Below are 26,220 nucleotides of genomic sequence, written 5' to 3'. Positions count from 1 at the left end.
GTCACCGCTTGGGACTCCAGAGTCTTCACAGGTGGTTTGACAAGCGTGGGATCTTTCCAACTAGGGTCCTCTCGCCAGTGCAGAAGAACAGAGCTGTTCTTGCCCCAACCCATAATCTTAAACGAACCCAGCTGAGATTCCCTCTCCCTTAGACATAGTTTAAATGGATTCAATAAATGTTTGCTTCTGTGCTTATTATATACTCACTTGGTCATCCACTCATTAGCACGTTGCGTTTTAGACCTGACCCAGTCCCCTATTCTAAAGACCATTCTTTCTTTCGATAAATTGATGTGCTTACTTTGGTACCTGTCTTACAGATTTGGATGTCATTTTGTCCCTCAAGCTTAATGTCTCATATCTTAAGACTAATTCTTTTCTTCTTCTTCTTTTTTTTTTTTTTTTAGGTCTTTCCGATTTATGGTTTAGCTTTCAGAAATTTCTGCTTCTTATAATAGTGAAATGACAGTGTCACTAACATTTCCTCTCTTCCAACATCCCCTATATGAGAACATGCTGCCTTTCCTATGTGTTTTGTTTGTTTGTTGTAGGCTGTTCACTTATTCTTCCCATTAACCAGGCCCAACTGGGACTGCTTTTGGTTCATGCAAGTTACTTTGGCCGCTCATCCACCTCTGGTGTACTTGCCAGTAATAATATGTCGGTGTATTATTTCAGCCAGCAATGATTAAATTTCACCTTTAGAAATACTTTTCTGTTTAAAATTGTGAGTATATGTAACAAGACATTTGCCATTTCAGCCACTGACATCATGTATAAAGCCCATATTGGGCGACCACTGCCACTGCCCTTTCTGTAGTGCTCAACGCAGAATGAACCTGGTAATTGTTTTACTTCACAGGATTGTTGATTCAGTTTAGCATAGCCTGTGGATTTGTTACTTTATCTTCCAGATAAATCAGTGTGAAGTCTCTATTTGATCTTTTCTCTAAAGTTACAGTGAGAAGGTTGTTTGGGTTTGAAATATTTACCACTGCTAAACAGATTACTTGGTTGTCACACTTTACTGAAAACACTGTCACTGCAGACAATTCGTTAATAGAACTTTTACTTTAAATAAATCATTAATAAGCCTCATTTGCTCTGAAAACTGAAGGTATGGGTATTCAAATTGAATGAATGTATCCAGCAATTTATTTATTCATCCTACAAACATTGTCTTGACTACCATTTTCTTCCAGTTGCCATTATCAGCTGGAATTCTTTCCTTAAAGGCAGTCCTGTCCTTTATTGGGAGAAGTATTTTTCCAAGCTCAACAACTAAATGAGAATGCCAGGCTTGCACCTGGTAAAGTTAAAAGCGATTTGGCTTTAAATAGGAACCTTCAATACAGGAAGAACTAGTTAGCTGCTCCTTTCAGATGAGTATCCATTCCAGTAGACACCAAATGAGCTTCCATTGACCAGTAAATGTTTTAGCCATTAGTTTTTTTGTGTCCCTTTCTCTTCAAAAATCAGACAACATGAAGGTAATTTTTAAAGTATTGCTGCAAAGTCATAGGAACCTTTACTAAACAAAAATATTGGGGTTGTGTTGATGACTTCTTAGCATCTCCACCATCTAGATGCACACACTTCTGAAGGCAGCGTTTCCTTCTCTCACCCTTCCGCAAAGCCTTCCGCCCGCCTGTGTGCTGCACCACAGCGAGACAGCAGTGGTTGCTTCCTCGCGGGACTCCACCAGGGTGCCTTCCAGATGTTCTCCTTCAGTTTCGTGAACAAAAAGAAATCTAAACGGGCAAGGTCAGACTGTCAGGTGGATGGGGTACGGTTTCCCAGTGAAGTTCTCATACGAGCCCTCAAAGAATGAGGCAGTACAATGTGATGGGGAAATTCCTCAGCACAGGTTTTTCTGGGCTTTTTCCCAGTGGATGCAATTTTCCATTTTCTGAGAACTTCTTTATAATAAGCCCCCGTGATCATTCTGTGTGTCTTTCAAGAAAAACTGCTCATTTGGAATTTTAAGAAACAAACTCTTGGGAACCACTGCTTTACTTGGGTCTGTTTTTGAAGGCACCCTACTGAGACAAGATGGGTGTATGGCTGGAGAACTTGTCTGCAGCCACCCGCCAACACAGACATGGTTAAACACACTTTGTTTGGAATAACCATGCGCAGGTAGGAGCTGGACCTGGTAGCAGTGCTTCTTCACTCACCCTCATGCATGTTTGATGTCTTTCAGAAGGCAAGTTTAAGACAAGTGAAATACTCCTAGGCAAAGTGCTGAACTGTCTTTGCTATTAAAAGCATTAGAAGTGATTTGACCCCAGTCACAGTATATATAGCAATTTTGTTTGGATCAGCCGATAAAGATCTTAAGATCTATAACTTCTGTTGGTCTTAAAAGGTTAGTTAGGTACGATTTTAGAAAAAGATTCCTTTAAGACAGAATAATATGTGAGTTAGCAACTGTACTGAAAAGGAGCCTTGGTGAAGTAGTGGGTTACACATTCGAAACCACCCACTGGTCCACAGGAAAAAGATGAGACTTTCTACTCCAACAAAGATTGACAGTCTCAAAACCCACGGGGCAGTTCTCTGCCCCATCGATGAGTCAGAACCAATTGATGGCAGTGAGTTTTGTTTCGTTGAGCAATACTGCCCAAGTGTCTGGTGTACACTTCCTTCACTTTGAATATTATAATTTTAGAGTTATTTGGAAGATAATAAATATTTCCTGAAAATTGTTTAACACTTTTATTAATCTATTACTGCCTGTTAGGTGTGGGCCATGTAATTTGCTGGATTCTTAAAAACCGTTTGGCTGCATCTATAAACAAAGTTATTTCCTACGAGTGTGTATTTCTGGTTTCATAATGGGAAAAGGACCCTGGGTATGGACTAGATGAATGATTTGGTTAGTGAGTAAATGTAGCTGGAAGATAGCAGCTGTTAAAGAAGATCTACCAGTAAGTAAAAGAACTTTAATTTATGAACAAAGCAATCTTGGGTAAATCTTAGTGTTTTCTTGTCTCTATCTTCAAGTACAAAATAAGAGAAGCCAGTAGTCACCATAAACCTTTGAAATTCCGTACCGCTCTTCAAATTGGCTTTTTCCATTCCAAAAGTAGTCCATGCTCATTGTAGTTTTTAAAAATGTAACGATAGACAAGAACTACACCATCCAGAGACCGCCACTCGCATGTTGCTGTATTCCTTGTAGACACGGACGTTAGTCATTTTCAGCTTTCACGTAGCCGTGGTTGTATTTTATGCACAGTTTTTCATCTTGCCTTTTCCCTTTAGCAGTCTTCACTGTGAATTCTATTACTGGTATCTCTAAAGACTGCCAGGCATTTCAAGTGCTCTTTTATATTTATTACCTTTGCATTCTAGAAAAGAATTTCTAAGTGAATTCTTTGCCCTCCTTTCCAACCAGTTGCTGATTAAATTAGTCTAGCTCATGAGCACCCATGTAGGTCACTCAGAGCTGTGCCCCAAAAGGTTTCAGTGGTGGGCGTTTTTGAAGGAGATCCCTGGATCTCCCAAGGCGTCTCTGGGTAGACTGGACCTCCCGCTTGTCAGCTAGTGCGTTAACCACCTGCCACCAACCAGGGACTCTGCGGACTCCCTTTGAAAGGTGTTTTAGAATAACAGTATGGTGAAAAGGCACCATTTTCATCCAGCTAGAAAAAAGAGCTTGTCTATAGTTGCTTTGCAGCTCATTTGAGTTGAGTCATCTTTAACTGTTAACAGGGTTTTGGTTAGTAGGTTGGGGTCTTTGGACTGCTTTATAATTTTTAAGTCAAAAGCTGTAGAAAATTGAGGTGATGAAATTGCCTGAAATTTGACTGTGAATATACCAATGACTATACTGCCCCGGTTCAACTATGTGTACTTTAAATGAGTGAATTATATGGCTTGTGAATTATATCTCAAAAAAGCTGTAAAATTATATGAATACATACATATGTATGTATTTAAAGGAAATAAAAACCCATGGAGAAAAATATCTATTGGGATTTTCTTTCCCTTTTTAATAATAGTTTTATTGACATATCTTACAATCCAGTGTATCCATTCACATACAATTCTGTTGTTCAGTCCCATGAGTGGAGTTATACAATCATCAGTGCTATCAGCTCCCCAGTCTCCCTCTCTCCCCATACCCTCAGGGAACCAATACTGCTGCTACTGTTTCTGAAGGGTTATCTATCCTGACTTTTATGTACCAGACACTCTTAAATATACAAATGAGCATACGAAGATCTAACTTGATTAATGAGGTAAAACAAATAACAATCTTAATAGTGAGGGGAGGAAATACTAAAGAACTAGTGGATAATTATGTGGTTCGTCAGTGCCACGCTGCACCTGGATTTATCATCCTTTCGGTGTGGCCCTTCTAAGAGGACTGTCCAGTTACCTGGCAAGGTGAGTTTTAAGTACTTGCCAGTCTCTATACTCTCGCATACATTTGAAGAATAAACTTAACTCTGCTTAATAATAGTGATGGGTTTTTAGGATTTCAAAACAGTCTTGCATGCATTTTGATTAATTCTTTTATTATATGTGAACTCTTTTAACTGTGTTAGGTCAACTGGCTACTCTGAGGTGATAGTTGTGGTTGGAGGCTGCGAACGAGTTGGAGGATTTAACCTGCCGTACACTGAGTGCTATGACCCTGTGACAGGAGAGTGGAAGTCTTTGGCTAAGCTTCCCGAATTTACCAAATCAGAGTATGCAGTCTGTGCTCTAAGGAATGACATTCTTGTTTCAGGTAAAGAATTACCATTGTAGCTACTCATGAGGAGTTCAGCCATCTTATAAATATCTTTTTTTTATCTGATAAGTATCTTAAAAGATTTCCAAGAAAATTACCAGAAAATGCCTTTAATCATACATATTAACTGCTCTCAAATATATCTAAAATAACGGTATAATTTTCTAACCTTTTTCCAGTTTACTTTGTTTTAAGAAATGTCGTATATAAAGTCAGAAATAATCATAGAATTAAGCCTTCCTAATGTACTCAGGTTAGCTGAAATTCTCCCCAAAATTTATAAAGTAGAATTTTCTTAAAAATCTTAACTTGAGCTTCTTTGTGATATGTGATCTATTACCTGTGAAATAAAGCAGGCAATAAAGTGGCAGTTATATACAAAGTACAACCACCATGTCTGTAGTTTGAAGCCTATTTTGGATTAAATAATTTTACCAGCTCTGCTACTACACACCGTACAACATAACCACATGCACTTTGTTTTATACGATAGTATGCTTTTTAAAGAAAGGGCGATTTTAAAGCTGTTTAAAGAATAATTGTTGTTTCAGTGTGTCTGATGTCTGACTCATCGATTAGCTATCTCATACATGTTCTGTATTTTATGATTTGGGGCCTTCATTACTTTTCGAGGTAACAGTTGTCAGAATTCACTTAGTGAACTGAATTCTCAACAAAGCCTTTGGTGTCTTATTGCCTGCCTATGCCTCAGTGGCACGACTCCCTTGCTGGCCCATGATACATTTTCATATGTGAATTGCTTTGCATTTGAAGGTGGAAGAATCAACAGCCGTGATGTCTGGATCTATAATTCACAGTTAAATATTTGGATCAGAGTGGCCTCTCTAAATAAAGGCAGATGGCGTCACAAGATGGCTGTCCTCCTTGGTAAAGTAAGAGAAACCACTTTTTTATTACTATCCCTGGTACATTCCCAAACAAATGCCACCGTGGAGCCTTCGCTTCACTCCCCCTCGGGGTCATTTGGATTCGAGTTGTATGTCCTCCGTTTCGAGCCTCAATAGATAAACTGAAGATATAAACAATTTGACAGTGTACTTTTGAATAGCTATTTTGTTCTCCCAATTTGGAATTTGTGGCAGTGCAGCACATTTCTCGTGCACCAGTGGAGTGTAAATGCCTATGAGGAATTGGAAAATAAAGGAGCTGCCTACAGTACAAAAACAGGACAGTGTTTAATCTGGGCAATTTTTTCCTTTTACTGACTTTGGCAACTAGAAATATGTCTATCTAGAATAATGCTATTTTATCTGTTATTTATACAGTAGATTAAAAACATATCTTAAATATGTATTAAGATAATCCCACCAACTTATTTTTTTAACTTACCATTGACTGCAGCTCATAAATATTAAAAAAAAGTTATATCATTTGGGTTCTGAACCATCAGCTGTCCTTAGGAACCCAAGACTCACCTGTTGACTAATGGTTTAAACGTTTTAAAAGCAGCTGTACCAGTTAAAATAAATTAAACCTAGTATTAAAATCCATCCAGTGAAGCAGTTAAAAATGCAGTGAGGTTCCCAGGGGTCAGGTGAGGTCTATCCTCTCCCAACACCCATCTCTACCAGTTCCCCCAAATCAAGCAAAACCCAGGGCCCCAGAGTTGATACCAACTCATCACGACCCTGGGTTCAGTGTGATAATAACAACCAGCCAGTGCCATCAAGTTGATTCCGACTTTATAGGGTTTCCAAGGCTGTACATCAGTGGTTCTCAACCTTCCTCATGCCGCGACCCTTTCATACAATTCCTCATGTTGTGGTGACCCCCCAACCATAAAATTATTTTCATTGCTACTTCATCACTGTCATTTTGTTACTATTATGAATCAGGCGACCCCTGTGAAAGGGTCGTTCAACCCCCAATGGGGTCTCGACCCACAGGTTGAGAACCGCTGCTGTAAATCTTCTGGAAATAACCTATCATGAGTATTTTCTAACAGGACTGGTTTTTCACTAACTACATATTATACAAGGGGGCTTCAAAAAGGTCGTGGAAAAGCTCCAGTGTATTTCAGTTCTGTTTTTCCATGAACTTTCTGGGGACCCTTGTACAAGGAGCCTTGGTTGCCCAGTGCTTCAATGGCTCAGCTCTTCACCAAAAGGTCAGTGGTTTGAACTCATCGCCTGTCCTGTGGGAGGAAAGTGTGGCAGGCAGCTTCCATAAAGACGACCACCTTAGAAACCTCACCTGTGTGCTAGGGGGTGGACTACTAAACACAAGATTGACAGTTCAAACCCACCAGCCACTCCTTAGGATAAAGACGAGGCTGCCTGTTCCCGTAAAGATGTACAGTCCCGAAAATCCTGTGTAGGGTCACTATGAGTCAGAACCAACCTGATGACAATGGTGGCCGTATTAGATATGGCTTTGGTAACTGTACCTCAGAGATGACTGCCTATCAAAAGACCCACCCCACCCCCCTTTCCCCAAAGGGGCAGTTGAAATAAAGTTGGAAGAAGCTGAGCTCTGACTCAAAAGATTACAGTTACTTAGGCAGGACATTCAGAAGCAAATTGGAACTGCTTCATGTCTCAAAAACCATATATAGATTAGGTAGAACACAGTTTATTGGATAACTGTTAGCATACTTTACCCAAGGGCCCAAAAGCTTAGAACTGCTAAATTCATTTAAAAACAAAAATGATCACTCTAAAAATTGCAGAAAGTAAGCTGAATCCAGAGACTTATAAATGTTCAAAATGTGTTAATGCTGTGTTGAAAAACCCTAGGATGGTCTGGAATTGAGGATCTCAGAGCCGGAAGGAAAATTAGAAAGGATGTTCAACTTTCTTAATTTAGAAGCAAACCGGATCCCCCAAAGAGGGAGGCGATCGCTAAGGTTTCACCAGAAATAAAGCCCAGGCAAAAGCTGAGAAATTCTCCATCTAGAGGCTTTTTTTTAACTCGATGCTCGCAGTGCAGTGTTTTTAATTTATGCATACCGAGGAAGGACATGGGAGCCGAAGGGCTGCTCTTGAGAATTTCTGGATACTGGACCGAAGCCAGTCAGGCCCCTGTGTTGGTCATCCTTAGAACTAAGGCGGCCGGCTGCAGGAACATCCCTGCCGGGGACTTTCAGAGAGCATTGCCCAACCCCCAGTGTGTGCGCACCGCCTGGGGTTTTGAAGGTGCGGCATGGAGCCTGATGCTCCACATCTCCAGCCAGCCCCAAAGGATGCCTGTGCTGCTGGCCCCAGACTGGACTTTGAATGCCACAGAATGACCCAGGGAGCTTTTCTGAAAGTAACGTTGACCAAGCTCATTCTTGGAGAGTCAGGAAATTTCCGGTGGAGACCTGACAAGCCTTTCATTTTTTCAGCGTCCCAGGAAATCGCTGATGCAGCAGATCCCTGGTGATCTGTTTTATAACTTGATTTGTTTCCTTCATTTATATCACATTTTCTCTTGAGCTGAACTGACTGAGATATCCTTGTAGCATGTGTGTTTCTTTCTTAAGGCACACGACAAGATTGGCAATAAATCCTGGGGATTTAGGCAGCAAGACTTAAGGACCTAAACACATATGAAAAATGATTCCCATCGAAAGGAGCAACAGCTGCCAGGTAGATAGCACTGGCATTGAAACACTGAAGACCAAGACAGGGGCCGGGCACCAGCGTACACTGACACACCACTCCATTCCAGTCCAAAAAGCATACTGTCTGAGTGTCAGCTTCCAGACCCACTGGCTCCAATTTCTTCCTGTGGGAGACATGTACATATTCCAAATCGTGGAGAAGGCCAGAGCGCTCGTCGGGGCTAAGCAAGGGGAACTCTGGGATTTGTAGGGCTGCCATTAGACACACCTCTGGGCCGGGAGTCAATATGAAAAATGTAATCAAGAGCAGGGTAAATTAAAGGATTGAGAACCCTGGAACCAACTAGATGGCAATTGTATTATAGTTACCAGGAATTCTAAAGGGGAGAGATCCCTTCATTCCGCCACTGCCTGGCTTAAAATGCAGACTTTTAATCCTTAAGCGTTTTCCCTGTACCCTGCACACAGGTCTACGTTGTAGGAGGCTATGATGGGCAGAACAGGCTCAGCAGCGTGGAGTGCTACGATTCCTTTTCCAATCGGTGGACTGAAGTGGCTCCCCTGAAGGAAGCCGTGAGTTCACCTGCCGTGACCAGCTGTGTAGGCAAACTGTTTGTGATTGGTGGCGGACCCGATGATAACACTTGTTCTGATAAGGTAAGCCATTTTCTCTTACAGAAATGACCAGGGTATATAAGAAGGCCAATTCGGAAGATGTATAAGTAGATAGTGAGGTTCCTTAGTTTTAGGGACTTTTAAAAAATCATGTGGTACTTTCTGCACTGGAAGGGGGGAAACATGAGTCTGTAGTTGCTGAAATGAGACCCTCACATCTCTTCACAATTTATTGTAAAAATAGAGTCCTGTCTTTTTGAAACAAGACCAAGCTTAACAAGCCCTGAGATTTCTAACAGAATAAATTGTCCCTGTCCCTGCTATCTGTGGCAAAAGCTAAAAATCCAAACAAATGCAGTTGGGAGGTGAATTTAGGAAAGGTTGAGACCAAGAGACTAAATCCACTGATTCAAACCTGGGTCGTTTCCTGCATATTTTAGGGGGATTTTTTAGACTGGATAAAAGAGAATGCCTCTGCAGTGTGTGTGAGGACAGATCAGGGTTGCTGTGGTCCATTGAACTCCTGCCATGACAGACATGTGCCATCTTGATGTCTCAGGAAATTCCACCTTTACTTTGGAAACACAGGGCTCATGCCCAATTTAACTAACTGAATTTTGGTAATCTGTTCATTCTTTTTCTAGACTTAAATGCTATTCTTTCAGAATATATTAAAAATGTGTGGTAATTCAACCAGACTGAATTTAATTTTATTAGTATGATTCTAAAACCTTTATGGTATCAGACAGCCTCATATTTCTCCCGAGGAAGCAGCTGGTGATTCAAACCACAACCTTGAGGTTAACAACTCAATGCAGAGCCCACCAGGCCTGGTGTTCAAACCCACCAACTGCACCTCAGGAGAAAACTGAGACAGTGGGCTCCCATAAAGGTTTGCAGTCTCAGAAGCCTGCAGAGGGTTGCCGTGAGCCAGAATCTACTCAGTAGCAGTGAGCTTAGAGTTGGTTTGGTGGTCTGATTTTAGGAGAACTCTAAAAGTATAAAGAAACTGCATACGGATTGAGGCATAGCTACATGATACTTTTTAGAATTTACACTGTTGACTTTTGTGGAAATATGTAAAGCAAACCCAGTAGCCATTTTATCCTGAAAATGATCTGTTTCTTTGTACCTGTGCTGTACTTGCTGGTAACAAACTTTTATTTCTATCGAGTATTCCCTTCATGCACACATTTCCCTGTCAGGCTAGCTGTTCTTAATCCTCTTTAAGTTAACGAATGAGGTTTTGATTTCTGATATGTTTCTGTGTATTGATGGACTTTTTTGAAGTACATTTGCATTTTTTGTCTAGGTATTTTAATGAAATGTTTCTATATTAGGTTCAGTCGTATGATCCAGAAACCAATTCTTGGCTACTCCGTGCAGCTATCCCAATTGCCAAAAGGTGTATAACAGCCGTGTCCTTAAACAACCTGATCTATGTTGCCGGTGGACTGACCAAGGCAATATACTGTTATGATCCAGTTGAAGATTACTGGATGCATGTGCAGAACACATTCAGCAGACAGGTAATGACATAGAATGGTTCAGAAGAAGAATCTAAGAGAGAGTAACTGTGTGACCTCTATTAGCACACTGGAAAGGTCATTGTTAAAATACTTCCTATATACTTACACCACTTCTTTTTTTTTAGAACTTCACATAAAGCTTGTGGTGTTACTATTTTGAACTCCTTCCGGGGATTGCTTTATTGCAATGGTTTTCCTTTGTCAGAATCCTGCCACAATCCTACTCCCCATCTCTTGCGTATTTCAGAAGAGAAGAGATGCTCCCAAACTGGCTTCTTGGCTTCTCTTCCCAGGTGAAAGCCCTGGGTATTTGTTGGGTTTTGTTCTAAAAGAAATTACTGTGTTCAGGTCTCCTTTATCCACCTCCACCTCGACCTGCCCCGACAGACCCCTAAAACAGCCTTCCCTCCGCTTTCTGATCTACGACTGCTCTCTGTCCTTTCGCCGCTCGAGATACTTCCTGGTTGAGTGCAGGAGATCTGCTCTTCCAATAGCACTTGGTGCTCTGTGCTCTTAAAGGGCCCTACTTCTCAGTTCTTCAGCCCCCTTCAGGGTCTGTTCTTTCTCTCTCTCTTTCACACACACACACACACACACACCACCATTAAACCATTCACTGATGTGTAATTGACATACCTTACAGTTCAGCGGTTTGGATGTACAGTCATCGCCACACTCCATTTAGGACCTCACCTTCATTGCTGTAGTCACTGTTATTAGCTCTCCAATATGGGTGTCTCTTGAGTCTCTTTCCTTCACCTCCTTCCCGGTGTATGCTGTGTTCCTTCGTGGCCTGCCTTCTCCCTGGTACCATGACTCAGTCTTCCTCAGGAAAGTTCTCTCCTGAGTATTAAACTTAAATGTCCAGCGGCTGATTTGATACAACTCCAGGGATGTGTCAGGATTTCAGACTTAAAATAGAACCCAGCTTCTTCCTCCAACCTACTTCTCTTTGTTTAATTTTTAATTGTGAATTAAGTGAAGGTTTACAGAGCAGATCATCAGTTTTACATACAACTCATAAACCTCCCCATGGCTTGCCCTGTTTCCATCGTATTTCTGCCTTTTCTTGAATCCTGCCCTTCTCTTCACCCAAGTTATCGGGTCCAGGTGGCGCTGTGGGTTGGACTTTGGGCTTCTGACTTCAAGTTAACACCTATCTACCCTCTAGCCTGTGACTCCCCTACCTTCCCTGTCCCTGCCAGCCCTGGTAGCCGTCAAAGTCTCTTTCGTTCCGTGTAAAAACCTTGTCTTAACTCTTGGTAGTCGTGGTTTCATGCAATATTTCTTCATTGTGCCTGGCTGATTTCACTCAGCCCAGGGTCCTCCAGGGTCCTCCGTGTCGCCAGGTGTTGGGCCGATTCATCACTGTTCTTTAAGGCTGTCTAGTGTTCCATCGCATTTATCCACTCTGCAACCAACCAGCCTTTTGACTGGCCCCCTCTTTGTGATCTTGTGAGTAGTGCTCTGATGGACACGAGTTTGCATGTATCTATTTGCACTATGGCTCTTCTTGCAAACCTTCTTTTTGTTTCCAGCTTACTTAGATTTTCCTCACGTTCTATTAAATGAATCCATATAGCACATCAGTCTTTTTTTCCCCCAAAAGCTATTTTATTAGCTAATCCAGACATTATACCATTCCATAGTTCAATCAAATCAAGCATTGTTGAATGATTGCTTCCGCAATCAGTTTCAAAACATTTTCTTCCTTCTTGAACTCTTTGATGTTAGCTCCCCTGTGTTCCCCACCCCCTCCCCCAAAGCATATCAGTCTTATATCCTCAGTTTCTCTTATTTTTCTACACTTGATCTTAGCCAAAAGGCTAAAAAGTTATTCTCTTTTCTTCTCTGTTCCTGCCAATCTGCCTTTGTTCAAGTCTTTATCAGTTCTTGCCTCCATTAAAACAATATTATTCTAATTAATCCTCCTGCCTTTAATGCCTTATATCTCTAACCCATTTTACCACCAGTTATTTTGCAGCAAATCTAATGATCTCTCTCTCTCCCTCGTTGAAAACCTAATAAAGTGTAGACAATTCACTACTTCATTCTAGGCCTACTGATGTCTACTTGTCCTTTCAACATCGGTTTCTACAACTTTTCCCGAGTTGCCCTATGATAAAAAAGAGGAATAGCTCAGAGACCGTTGGGATAGTAAGTAGACAAGGACATGGCATAGGGGTCAAGTCTGACCTCCCCCAACTTCAGCTGGGAGAGGAGAATCTACTTCCACACCAGCACAAGACCGATTGCCTCAAGGCCAAGATCAATCATACCTTCGCCTTCCAGCCTTCTTGACCCGGTTGTGACACCAGCCATCCCTCCCACAGCACTCTACTTCTCTGCTGGCTCCCATCGTTTGTTGCAATACCATACACCACTCACAAATAATACAATTAAGGAGTTTATTAGAGAAAATAAAAAGGTTATAAAATGTTAATGATACAGTTCTTTTGACCACACCTCTTCTCATCCATGCTGACAGGCATGTCTCCCTCTGGTCCTCAGCCACATAGACCCTGGGCCTCTGCCTTGTTCCATAGACCAGAAAGCCCACTTGATGCTGCTGTACCTCACAGTTGAGTGCACCTGTTCTGCTCTGTCTCATGGCCTCGTTGCTGTGGCCTCTGCTGCCTCTGTCACTTTAGACAGGGATCTCACGTACGGGATTCTGGCTCTCTGCTTCTGAGCAGGCTCGCCGATACACAGAACAATAGCAAAACTGATCCGATCGCCCCTCCCTTAGTGTTTCATACACCTAATTTGTAATGTGCACCCAGTCATTTGGTGTATGTTTTAAACACATGGCTTGAAGAACCATAATGCAATCTCACTTGACTACAGTATGATTTAAGTATAGCACCATTTTTTATAAGTCATTGGCTGTAGTCAGCAGCTTTTATAATCTCTTAATTAGTAATGTATTCAGAGTAATGATCCATCAACTAATGAAAAGGACATAACAGGATCATCGGTTAACATGATGTCCTATCCCTCTCGTGTCACCTTCAAGTACAAAGTAAACAACCTTCTCTCACTCAGTGGTCTCTCTCGGGAAGGACAGTCTCTAGCCATACAGAGGTGAGAGTGAGCCCCATTACCGAGAAGTGCCATTTTGATCACCTCCACCTTAGAGCAGTGGTTCTCAACCTTCCTCATGCCGTGACCCTTTAATACAGTTCCTCATGTTGTGGTGACCCCCCAGCCATAAATTTATCTTCGTTGCTACTTCATCACTGTCATTTTGCTACTGTTATGAATCGGGTGACCCCTGTGAAAGGGTCGTTCGACACCCAAAGGGGTCGCGACCCACAAGTTGAGAACCACTGCCGTAGGGTGAACGTTGACACTCATTTCTAAATCCTTCAAGCTGTTCTTTCTTGAGTTATTACAGTAGAGTTTTTAATATTTTCACTGAGAATTAGTATTCATTTAAATACAATGACATCACTATATTATATAAAACGATAACAGAGCTTAGGAGGTTCACTGCCAGCTTGGGACGCACATTGGGTGGGTTGTTTTCACCATAATTCAGGGCCCACAAAGAAGATGTTTTTAGGTAAATGGTTGTAATAAAACTAAGAAAAATTCAGCCACAGGACACGTGGCACAATTTCTTTAGTTAAATGATGACTAAATAACACTGACTTCTGAAATGCTGATGAAAACAACATTTAGGCCAGAAATACATTACACTTCTTATACCAAAGAGAAATCATCGAAGTCCAAATCTAGTGTTCCGTGTCAAATCTCTTGAAATGGGAAAGCTGTGGGATTTCTGGCAATTCATACCGTAGCTTCTCTCCCCAGACCCCACCTTACAACCGGGACCGTTATTGTAGATCTACACGCCCACCGCCAGCAGATCGTTTTTGAGCTGCAGTCATGGCGTGCTTGCCCTCTAAACCGCCGATCAGCGGCAAAGAGAGCTGATGTGTGAGACCCAGGCAGTGGTTCTTTAAAACGCGCAGGGTCTAAGTGACAAAGCATGACTTGGAAAAGGAGCACTGGTTTGCAGTCCTAATGGCCCCGTCCCGTTCCTCTGTCCGACCCTCACTGCTCATCCCGTGCCCCTGACTTTGCATCACGCCCCAAAGCCGCAACTCGACATTCCAAAAGCATTCTAATTTTCAACCTTCGTCAGAAATTTTCCTTTAAATTTTTATCGAGGTTTTTTTTAAAGCCAATGATTATGCTCATAGAACGAATATAATTTGGTATGAATAGTTTTTTTTTCTTTCTTTTTTTTTTTAATTAATCAATTTATTAGGGCTCATACAATTCATCACAATACATAGATCAATTGTGTAAAGCACATCTATACATTTGTTGCCCTCATCATTCCCAAAGTTCTCTTGCCTCTTGGGTTCCCGGAATCCGCTCATTTTCCTTCCCCCCCCCCCCTTCCCTTCCTTCCTCCTCTTTCCCCCATGCACCCTTAATAATTTATAAATTGTTTTTGTATCTTACATTACACTGTCCGTTGCCTCCCCTCACCCACCCCGCTGCTGCCTGTCCCCCAGAGAGGAGGCCATACGCGGCTCCCTGTGATCCATTCCCCCTTACTACCTCCCCCTTGGTATGAATAGTTTCTTGATGTGAATTTTTTTTTTTGCTTCATTTAATTTTGAGTATAAGGGGCTTCATATGTTTGTAGGGAAAATAGAAGGAAAAGGTAATGGAATTTTTCTTAAGCATTTTTTTCTCTTTTCTAAAACCATTTTATTGGGAGCTAATCCAGACACCATATCATTCTAAACTTTTTATTTCAACTGCTTTAATGACATGTAATTCACATAGTGTATAATTCAATAATTTAAACATATTAAAAAGAGTTGTGCAATCATTACCACAATCAATTTAGAACATTTTCTTCTTTCTTGAACTTAATATTTTTGAAGCCCCTTCATATTATGTTTGGATAGGATCTTGGTAATCATATTGTGTAATTTTATGTTATTTTAGAATCATCATCAGAGTAGCACTAAGGTGAAGTAATGCATAGTAGATAGTACCTAAAAATAATATGTTGTTGCTGATTTTTTAAATTAATATTCAAAGCTTTCTTTTTCTATATTCAAAGCATTCTTTTATTTTTTAAAAAACAATGCATTATGCCATGCATGAAAAATGTTACAGTGTGGGCTGTAATTGTTATAATTCATGAGCATTTTAAAAGACTTGTTAATTCTTTGAGACCATGAAGATACTATCTTACTATTATGTCTCCTGTAGGAATAAATTTAAATACAGTCAACTCATCAAGTAAAAATGTTTCTTACACATACTGACAGAACCTATTTTATTTGGGTTAGATGAAATCAGGACAATATAGGCAATATCTTTCTGCATTGTAGTGAAACAGAAATGGAGGAATAGCTGCTCCAACACAGAACCAGATCCACGGGAGTGAGGCAGTTTTTAGTGCAGTCCCTTTCCTTATAAAGACTCACTCTCATCTTGCAGGAATATTGTTTTATATAGTATTGTAGTGTTGAGTTAGAATGGTAGAGTTTAGTAAAGAATCCTAGTTTTCGGAGAATTGACTGTTAGATCGTCTTGGGGGCCCACCTGGGTGCCCCAGACAAGGCATTGTTACTGTAGCAGAGCCTTGTTCATTTGATTGTAAAACTCTCTCTCTCATTCAGTCAGTCAACTTGTGAGTAGTAACCCAGAGTGAAGAAGATTCTTGCTCCTCGGTCAGCCAGGTAATAGCTACTTTTTATCATAAAGGCTCTGCCTGCAATAGGAAAAGCAAGCCAACTTCTTCAAAGGTGTTTTTGTTTATTAAAAAAAAAACAACCCTCTCTTAGTCTAGCAGCCCCGCTCCATGCCTCAACTTGTGACCCCAGTTTAAAATATACTCCACCTGAATTCTCGAATCTCACCCATGCAAAATCCCTAGTCTCACACATAGGATAGGAGCTGACCGAAAGAATGCTTAGCCAAGTGTAAAGCATGTTGTTTTTTTAATTTCTGCTTTTACGTTTGCTACCCAGATCCTTATGTTTGGCAGTTAAATGTTTATTCTTTGTTTGTTTTTTGGCTGAACAGGAAAACTGTGGTATGTCTGTGTGTAATGGTAAAATATATATCCTGGGCGGAAGACGGGAAAATGGAGAAGCCACAGACACCATCCTCTGTTACGATCCTGCGACCAGCATCATCACGGGGGTAGCTGCAATGCCCAGGCCAGTGTCCTATCATGGTTGTGTGACTATTCACAGATACAATGAGAAAGGCTTTAAGCTCTAGAGCCGGGATACCTCATCCAAGAAGCCACACCAATCCAGGAGAGGGCTCAAAGGCTCCAGAGTGGGAACTTGATTGATTTCCTTTGTGCCATATGCAAAAACAGTAAAAATACCCATTGCGGTGCCTTTCTCCCCCAAACATCAATCTTTCAAACTGTAAATAAAGCCTTTCCTGTCATTGGGGAAAAAAAGAAATACATATATATATATTGTTAAAGGTAGTGGTGGTTGTTGCTTGGCCTTTGAGAGTGTATTGTTGTAAGTATTTGTAAAAAGCCTGGGTGGAATAGGTGGTAGCAGCAGCCTGTGTATCTCTTAGGAATTTGTGGATGCTCCCTTCTTTGATGTATGTTAAACTGCATGACAGCATCTCCTGTGTTTTGTCGTACATGTAGAGAAAATGACAACTTGAGGCTTCATGTTGGTTGAATCATCAAATGCTTAGGATACCTAGGGTTCACGCTAAGGGGGGAGGTTATTATTTTAAAATCTTTGTCACTAAAACTATATCCAAATTGATTGATTTTGAAGATTTTTTTCTTTACCCTATAATTGATAAAAAATTTGATGAGAGCCACGAACTACCTACCATAAAATATGCCATGCTTGTGACCTCAGTGTAGAATTGCTGATCACAAATGGAGTGCCTCTGAGGAGCGTTACTTTTATCTGAATATTTTAACTCCACTTTGTAAAACTTAGCCTGTTTCAGAGAAGAATGTAATGTTTTCCCAAAGGCAGATGAACGTAGAAGGAACTACGACACGCGTGATTACTGAGACCTTGAGCAGGGAGTCAGTATTGATAATATTTTATAGACGTTGCAAGTAACCTGCTGAGTTTTGACTTCCAAGTAGGAATGCTAGCTGGCGGGATACGGTTATACTCCCTGCTGGGAGGAGGAGGCAAGGTGCAAACACACGTTTGATTCTGCTGCTACCCCATTTCCGTTAGGTGCAAGGTAGCAATCAAATCGCTAACGGGTTTCCTTTTTCCTTTTACTCTCAGAGCATACAGGCATTTCAAATAGACTATAGAGTATCACCTTTTTCCATTGGTTAACTGAAATCTGAGTCCTGAGGAAAACAAAAAAGTTTTTAAAAAAAACAACTTTCTAGGAAATTCTTCTTTTTCAAATTCTAATTTGTGAGTGGTGTATACTTTTTTGTGGTGATTATAAGAGCCATTCGGAAAACACTTTTGACCATGTTAGTTGTAAGACGATTACAGGTTCATTTAGATTACTGTGCTTTCATTTCAACGTGAACGTCCACTTCTGCTTTAGACCTTGTGTGTGTAGAAAATGGAACCTGAACTTTAGCTCTGAAATTGTACAGTAACTGAGATAATGTATGAGAAAGTGCTTTGTAAATGCTGGGGATGATACAAATGATACTTGTTATCCTCGTGTTTATTTGTGAGATCATGCCTATTCATAAATACAGACACTTTACATAAAAAGGACTTTCTCAAGGTAACTTTGTATTGTAGTATATTTGTCTGTTGTAAAAGTATTAACTGTTTACTTATGGTTTGTTACAGATTTATTTTCAATATCTGTGTTCATCATAATACATTTGAAATGGAATCCTAAAAAACAAAATTGGATTAAAAACAGACTTCATACTGATAGAATTTAATTTTCCCTATGTGATTGTTAAATGTATAAGTTTAGTTGCAATTCATGTTGAAAGACAATAAGAATTTAGTCCTAGAAAATTAAAATGGCTATTTTAAAAGTTACCCAACTTCTCATTTTAATTTTCTGTACTACTTGATAAAATAGCAATGTTAGCATTGATAACATAACTTTAGTTTATAATTAGTATATCAAAGGGGATATAGCAACCAAATTGGTATCAGATCATGTTCATATAGTTATCACATAGCTAACAGATTTTCTTATAATAGGTGGTGTTCATATGAGCCTTTCGGTTAGTGTGTATTTTTATGCATGTATGTGTGTGTGAATATAAATGTAGATAGTATGGTCATGCACACACGTATAGGAGTTTGTGGTGATCAGAAAAAGCACATAAAGTAAAACTTAGTTGACCTTAGTAAATTCAACCCCAGAAGATCTTTCTCTTTGGGCAAGTCTGGAATACGTTGTCAGCGCTGAAAGTCCATGATGAGTATTAGTAGGATCACTTTGGTACCCTGAGAACTGGGTAACGCACCCAGTTTTACACAGCCAGGAAACAAGTTGGAGGAAGAAATGGACTTGATAAACCCAGCTGTGACTCACAGGTCTACTGTTGTGGATCAACGGGAGACAAATTCTGCTTCTCTACAATCCACAAAAGTAGACGCTGTTTTCTCCTGACTGCAGCCCTTTTCCTTGTTTACCAGTCTGTGGGTGAGCTGTGAAGTGGCCTCCTTTTCACAACTGACGGCCTTCCTCCTGCCTCCTCCACGGGTCTGAAAGGGCAGCCTGTCGGATCCCAAGGAAACTCTTCAAGGTGACTGAAATACAGGGATTTACCCCACTTACACCAGGTATTGAGACGCTAGAAATACTCAGGGAAAGAATTAACTTGTCCCGTTCTCCAGTTTGAGTGGTTAAAGTGCCGTAATGAAATAGTCTCCCGTGTATGTTTCTAGGGTACATTTGGTTTGATAAAAGGGGTTCAAAAAGTGGCACACTCACACGTGGCGGTGGGTAAACCTTCATTCTTGTGTATGTAGACAGTGAACCAATACGTTTTCTCAGTGAATATGAACTGTTTCTATATCTCTACTGTCCAATGTCCTTTTTGTAACTCAGGAAAGACAAAAGTTCGATTGCATTACTTTTGTCCACATGCAAACCAAGAGTGTCTGTGGTTGTCTGGATAGGGCGTTAGACTAAGACAAGAACTGCGTGAGAAGCTGTGCATGAAAGGCAAGGGTTGGTTGTGTGTGTGCGTCTTGTGTCTTGAGGTTTATATGTGGGAAAGACATCTAATCCAGACAACTTTCAAAGAGGAAATAGGACGATTTCTGGCTTGTAAAGCTCTTCCGGACAGCCTTTACCGTGATAAGCTAAGACACCCGTTAACCTCAACAGAATTTTGGCCTTACTAGAATTTGTGATTGATGACACTGAAAGCCAGGTTTACATCACCTCACCCTGTGGTTATTTTTGTTAAATTCACCCTACCGAGTAACCAGAACGGAGCAATGTGCTTGATTTTTAAGGCAGTAGGTTTGACTAGCAGGCTATATTGTCACATCTAAGACCAGGCACCAGAAGCCACTTGAGCCAGGAGTGTGAATTCATAATTTCAGAGATTCTTTAGGAGAATAATTCTCCTTTTTCAACAAAACTTGGGATATTTCCCAATGTTTTTATATAAATGTTTTACACTTCTGTGATTGCCTTAGAGATAGAATTTTACTTAGTGCTAAAGATGATCATCATAAATCATATTTTCAAAACAACGGTCATAACTTATTTTATATATGGTTCCAAAGAAGAGTTTCTGTTTTAATGTTTTCAGAATAGCTGCACCTAAATGTGTCGATGTGCCTTACGTTCTGCAGTGCTTCTCCAACCTTTTCTACCGGAATGCAGCGCAGCTTAGAAAACCTTCCTTTCTGTTTCCTATGGATAAGCCGATTTCCTCTGCTTTCAGTTTCTGAAGAGCAACAGCCATGTGGCGGAATGAGTATGTTAAGAGAGATTGTTGGATGATTGGAGTTATGTTTTTGTTTGTTTGTTTTTTGATACTAAGGTGCTTTTTAAGATTCAGATAAACGTCTCTTATGTTGCTTAATCCCTTGTACACATCATTTGCAATATCTACATCTATTAAATAAATGACATCTACTCGTTTTCGTTACAGTCCTCATTTATTTCTCCAGGGAACGAGCTGGCACGTTTTCACTTTACTGTCTTTTGAAAAGCTTTCCCAGGGCTTGCTTGCTTTGCAGAATATTCAGATTTCTTGTTGGGTTTCAGGAGCCACTGAGACGGCAGTCACGGGCTGAGCAAAAGCAGAATCTGCTGTACTGTCGGTGTAGACCCGTGGCTGCTTCCCTCGAAAGGCACCACAGCCCCCACAGCGGTGGGTCCAGAGGGGTGAGGGGACTGTAATTCACTGTTCTCCATTCAGTTGTAGCGCATTAATGCTGAATGGGTTTTGTTCAGATATATTTCCTGCAGTTTTCTTTAGTTCTTAAAAGTTGTATAGATCTAATAAAGTGCTTTGTAACCATTATTACTTGACTGGTTGGTTGTATTAAATTTTGTTTACCAAAGTCATGTTGTTCTGTCTTATTTTCAGTATTAACAAGTGATTACGTGAAATCCGGGAGGGGAGGAAGAGGATATGTTAATACAGTGTGTGTGGTGCGCGTTTACTAGTATGTGCACAAAGTAATTGGAAGCGTAAACCAAGGAAACTAGTAAACTGAGGAAAGGCGATGGTGGATAAAGGACGGGTGACAGAAGCTTCACGTTCAGCCAACAAACAAGGCTTTAAAATGTTCGTGGAAAAATTCCATTACACTTTAAGTACATAGATAGATGCACATCATGTAAAATTTTTTTTTTTGTTTTAGTTTGGGCCACATATTACCTATTCCAAGAATTTTTTTTTAATTACCACAAACAGACCCACTGCTGTGGGGTCTGTTGCAACTCCTAGCGACCTGTGTCAGTCTGGGTCCTTTAGAGAAACATACACAGAAACTCATTGTGAGAGAGAGTTTTATATGAAGGGTAAGTGCACCAAGAAAACATCCCAACCCAGTGCTGCCCAAGCCCACAAGTCCAACATTAGCCCATATGTCCGACACCAATCCACAAAGTCCTCCTCCATCTCACAAAACACACACTAGGAAGAAAGCCAAATCAGTGGACATGTAAGCATCGCAGTGCTGGCAGGGGTCTCCACACGGCTGCTCCAGCACCCAGGGCTGCATCAGGGTAGGTCCATGCAGCTTCTCCTTGGGGATGTCTTGTAGGAAGTCAGCCTTGCCAGCTGAAGCAGGGAGCTGCTAAGGCAGCTGCACTCTGGTGCGACCACCACAAAGCAAGAGACCCGAGAACTCAAAAGGCGAGGCTCAACCGAGCCATGTATCCCTCGGCCCTTCAATTAATCCCACATGTGTTTATCGACTAGGTTGGCACAATAAACTCACGATCCCTGTGGATTCTTACAGGGGCAGAAACTGCACTTACCACAAGGGAGTGAATAGTGTATACTCTTAACAGGTGCTAATTTGGCCCTCAAAAGTACCCCTATAGTGACTTGGAGGGAAAGATTTAAGGAAGTTTCTTTTAGGCTCATAGAGAAGAGTGAGTTATTATTTCTTGGAGAAGCAGTGACTGAATTTGCATTTTAAAAAGTGGGGAAATATAAAAGCACGTTAAAGAGGCACATTCAATGCTAAGTTTTGATGCTTCCTTTTAAGATTGTGCCACCTAAATAAAATGTCACGTTAAGAGTGCTTTCTGGAAGCTTTGGCAGTGTTCTCGTGGCTAACCCCTCTCTAGCTACATCAGTTAAGTGGGCTTCATCCGACACGCTTCCAACTCGTGCGCTGCCACAGAGCCCGTCAGCCTCCCGGAGCCCCCGTTTTTTCCTTAGGGGAAAATCCACCATCCTGCCCTACAGCAGGGTTAGGGATCACCCAGCCCACAGGCCTGGGGAATCGTTAGCACCAGCTAACGTCAGCTCACCAAAGAAGCAGTTCCAGCAGCCACCACATTCTCAGTACCCTCAAGTCCGTGCTGGCTCGGCGACACCAGAGGACAGGACGGCACAGCCCCTGAGTTTCCAAGACGGACTGCTTACAGGAATAGAGAGCCCTTTCTCCCGAGGAGTCCCTCGTGGTTTCCAACTGCCAGCCTTGTGAATCACAGTCCGACTTGGAACCACTGTCCTGCCAGGACATAGGTTTCACATAGGAAACAAACTCGCTGTCATCGAGTCGCTGTCCACTCGTAGCATCCCCGTAGAACAGGACACAGCTGCTCTTCTGAGTCTCAGACCGTGACTGCTTTCAGGAGTAGAAAGCCCCATCATTCTCCAGAGGAGCTGCTGGTGGATTTGAACAATGGAGCTTGGGGATGGCAGCCCAACTCGTAACCAGTATGCCACTAAGGCTCCTCTGCCAACACTTTAGAGGTGGGTTAATTGTTGACCAAATAGAGCAGTTAATTTCTAACGATAATTTTGTATGGCCCACGAATGATGGTATAAATATCCAAATGGTCCTTGGCATAAAAAAGGTCTGTCCCCACCCCTCCAGCCCCCCCATACACACACACACACACACACACACACACACACACTTGTGAGGACAGGAGGTAATGGTGAACGAGGGTCTTCACAGAGAAGAGGAGCACTTCACTGGGTGCCTGCTCTGTGAAGTTGATTTTGGGACAAAAATGCAGTGTTGGGAAGGCAAGGGAGAAGTTGAAAGATTAACTGTATTTCTTAGCCTACACTTAGGAAACAAGTCTACTGTATCTCTGGAAATCACCTGCATTCTTCGTGGACAGAGAAACGTGGACAATCCCTGCCTTCTGGTTCTTGGCTGTGGTGGAGACGGAGACCATCAGAATGGTTGATCTCCAAGTTATGATGCTGGAGTCTTGCAAGGCTAAAAAAAACTAAGTCTTGTTCTCTTTTGTGTTCTAATAGTTTGCTCATCACAGAGGTAATTGGTAAATGTTTTGGTGAGTGAAAGCATCAATTCTGGTTACCATGGCTACATAAGACCCTGTTCAAAATAGACCTTAGAACAGAACATTTGGGCTATAGTTTGGTAAACATAACTGCCCATCCTTAAGTATCATAGCAACACAAAAAGCATTCATTGGATTTGGGGCGCACACTTAATTCTAGCCCCAGTGTGAGAACAATTAGTTCTTGTGACATGGCCCTGCTCAATGCTCACCCTCATGAAGAGATCACTGAAGATACAGGTGCTGTTGCAAAATGTGGTAAAGGAACCAGATGGTGCCTAGATATTAAAAAGAATAGCATCTTGGATCTTAAAGGCTTCTTAGAACAAGCAGGCATCTAAGTAAGGGATCACCTGAGTCCATATGTAAGAATTGTAAATAACATCCAAATCTGAAGGAGGGAATAGTATCGGTAAAAGTACAAAATCCATTTGCAGGATCCCCGCATGGATTAAGTCTCTGGTGAATTCCCTCTGACCATAGTTGAGAAATTTGAATATCCTTGATAGCAGACAGAGAGCATTGTAAAGTTGATAATGGCAGATGTAGTTTGGTTAAAATGTAATACCTTATCAGATCTCTCTTTTGACCCATTTTAAAGTTATTTCAGTTTTCAATATTTTCTACTTTCTCTTTGAGGTTTTACTATGTTTTGCCTAATCATTGTTGTTGTTGACGTTTTTGTTTGTTTGATTGCTTACTTTGTATGATTTTCTGTATATGAAATCCAGGTCACTTTCTGTGTATGTAATCCAGGATAGGTAATCTATGTGTTAGTCCAGACTGACTAGAGAAACAAATCCATGTATGTATAAGAAAGAACTTTATAGAAAAGAATAATTGTATATTCAGAAAACATCCCATCCCAGTCCAGATCAAGTCCATAAGCCCAATATTAGCCCATAAGTCCTATATTAGTACATAAATTCCTATTCAGACTCACGCAACACATGTAATGATGCTGATTGCAGGAAGATTACAGGCTATTGGGTGTAAAGTCTTCTGGATCCAGTGGCAGTGGAAGCATCTCAGCTCTGGTGTGGGTCTCCACATTGCTCCTCTAGTTCCAGGGCTCTGGCTCCATCAGCATAGCTCCATGTGGCTCATGGCCTCACAGGTCTCAGCAAGTCACGTGACTTGTCAACAAGAAGGTGAAGGCAGAGAAAGAGGAAGTTCCCAGAATCCTCATGAGAAGTCATGCCCACAAGGAGGCATCATCAGGCTGTGACCTGATTGACAGGCTAGACTCTGCCCATACACTTATTTATCAAGTTGGCATGAAATTATCTAACTACCACAATCTATAAAGACAGTAACTGATAGGGGCATGTCAAGGGAGGTAGGGGAGAGATGGGGAGCTAACAGCAATGGGTATGAAGAGAAAATGTTCTGAAATTAATCTTGGTGATGATGGCACAAATCTTAATATGATTGAATAATGAAATTGTATGATATGTGATAGAGATGTCAGTAAAAATATTTTTAAATCCATATATTTTTACTTTGTTTAAACATAACAGAGTAAGGCATCTTTATAAGAAATGAAAGCATTTTAGGGATCATATTTGCTGATAATTGGGCAAGATGGAAAGGCTGTGTAGCAATCAAGTGTCAGGTCAGACATATGCACTCCCATGTTCATTGTTCATAATTGCGAGAAAATGGAGACAATCTAAATGCAAGTGAGTAGAAAGAGGGATAATGAAACTTTGGTACAGGGAGGAAACATTAGAGCAGATTGTAATGATGTACATATACTTCTTTTTAGAAGGATTTAAAAAAATTTTTATAATTAAAAAAAATAAATAAATAAAATTTTAAAAAAGAAGGATTTAACTATGGCAGTGTATGCTATGTAAATATTATGCCAAGAAAACTACTTAAAAAAATAAAGAAACCAAACTTGACCTATGGTTACCATGGGTGAAAGAAGAAGACTTTTTGCTTAGGGGCACTGAGTTCATTTTAGTGGTGATGGAACAATTTGGAGAGGGATAACAATAATGGTTGCACAACACAGTCTGATCAATGGCTGTTAGGCCAGGTTGACTAGAGAAACAAATCCAGTGACACTCATATGTGTAAGAAAGAGCTTTTTTTCAAGAAGTAATTAAACATGGAGAAAACAACTCAGCCCAGTCCCACTCAAGTCTGTAAGTCAATAACAGTCCCTAAGTCTGATACTAGTTCATAAGTCCTTCTTCAGACTCAAGCAGTCACATAAAATGATACAGCATGCAGGAAGATCACAGGCCAGCGGATGAAGTCATGTGGATCCGATGGCAGTGGTTCGGGCAGCATTCAGGGTCCGCCAGTAGGAAGGTGAAGGTGGAGGGTGGGGAGAGAGTCCCCGGGTCCTCCTTATGAGAAGGCCATGCCCACAAGGAGTCACCATCAGGCTGTGACCTGATTGACAGGCTAGACTCCACCCCTACACATTTATATCTTCAGGTTAACATGAAGTTATGTAACTACCACAATGGCACTAAATTATACATGTAGAAGTTGTTGAATTGAAGAATGGTTTGTGGTGTATATTTTTTCCAAAATGGAAAAAAAACTACATGAATAACAATGAGTATAGGGCGGGCGGGGATGGGGGAAGAAAATGTTCTAAAATTGAAAAAGAAACTTTAGTATATGCACACAGTGGATACCATGCATAGTTAAAAAACACCCACAAACCCACAAAATACCTCATGATAAGGATAGACCTGGAGAGCATTATGCTGAGTGAAATTAGCCAATCACAAAAGAACCAATACTACATGAGAAGACTTAAAAGTTGGGGGGAGAGGGAGGTTGTCTGTGCCCCTGGAAGGGGGTTA

At 41.0% G+C, this 26,220-nt stretch overlaps 1 protein-coding gene across 4 annotated transcripts in view; it reads left to right on the top strand.

Moving 5' to 3' along the window:
- Positions 1-20,955, top strand: part of KLHL24 (kelch like family member 24) — a 39,892-nt gene extending 18,937 nt beyond the window's left edge. For all 4 annotated transcript variants that reach the window (XM_045296404.1, XM_004713454.2, XM_045296406.1 and 1 more), the window contains 5 exons: positions 4,557-4,741; positions 5,519-5,637; positions 8,778-8,966; positions 10,265-10,453; positions 16,514-20,955. In XM_045296404.1, the coding sequence (XP_045152339.1) occupies positions 4,557-4,741; positions 5,519-5,637; positions 8,778-8,966; positions 10,265-10,453; positions 16,514-16,714 (883 nt within the window). In that variant the 3' untranslated portion in view covers positions 16,715-20,955. The remainder of the gene's footprint in view (positions 1-4,556; positions 4,742-5,518; positions 5,638-8,777; positions 8,967-10,264; positions 10,454-16,513) is intronic.
- The last annotated feature ends 5,265 nt before the right edge of the window (positions 20,956-26,220 follow it).

Source organism: Echinops telfairi, unplaced genomic scaffold (genome assembly GCF_000313985.2).
Source record: "Echinops telfairi isolate 266 unplaced genomic scaffold, ASM31398v2 ScPeMD7_7407;HRSCAF=8445, whole genome shotgun sequence".
NCBI classification, from domain to species: Eukaryota; Metazoa; Chordata; class Mammalia; order Afrosoricida; family Tenrecidae; genus Echinops; species Echinops telfairi.
The sequence above is the reverse complement of the archived record's forward strand: the minus strand, read 5'-3'. Positions and strand labels throughout refer to the sequence as shown.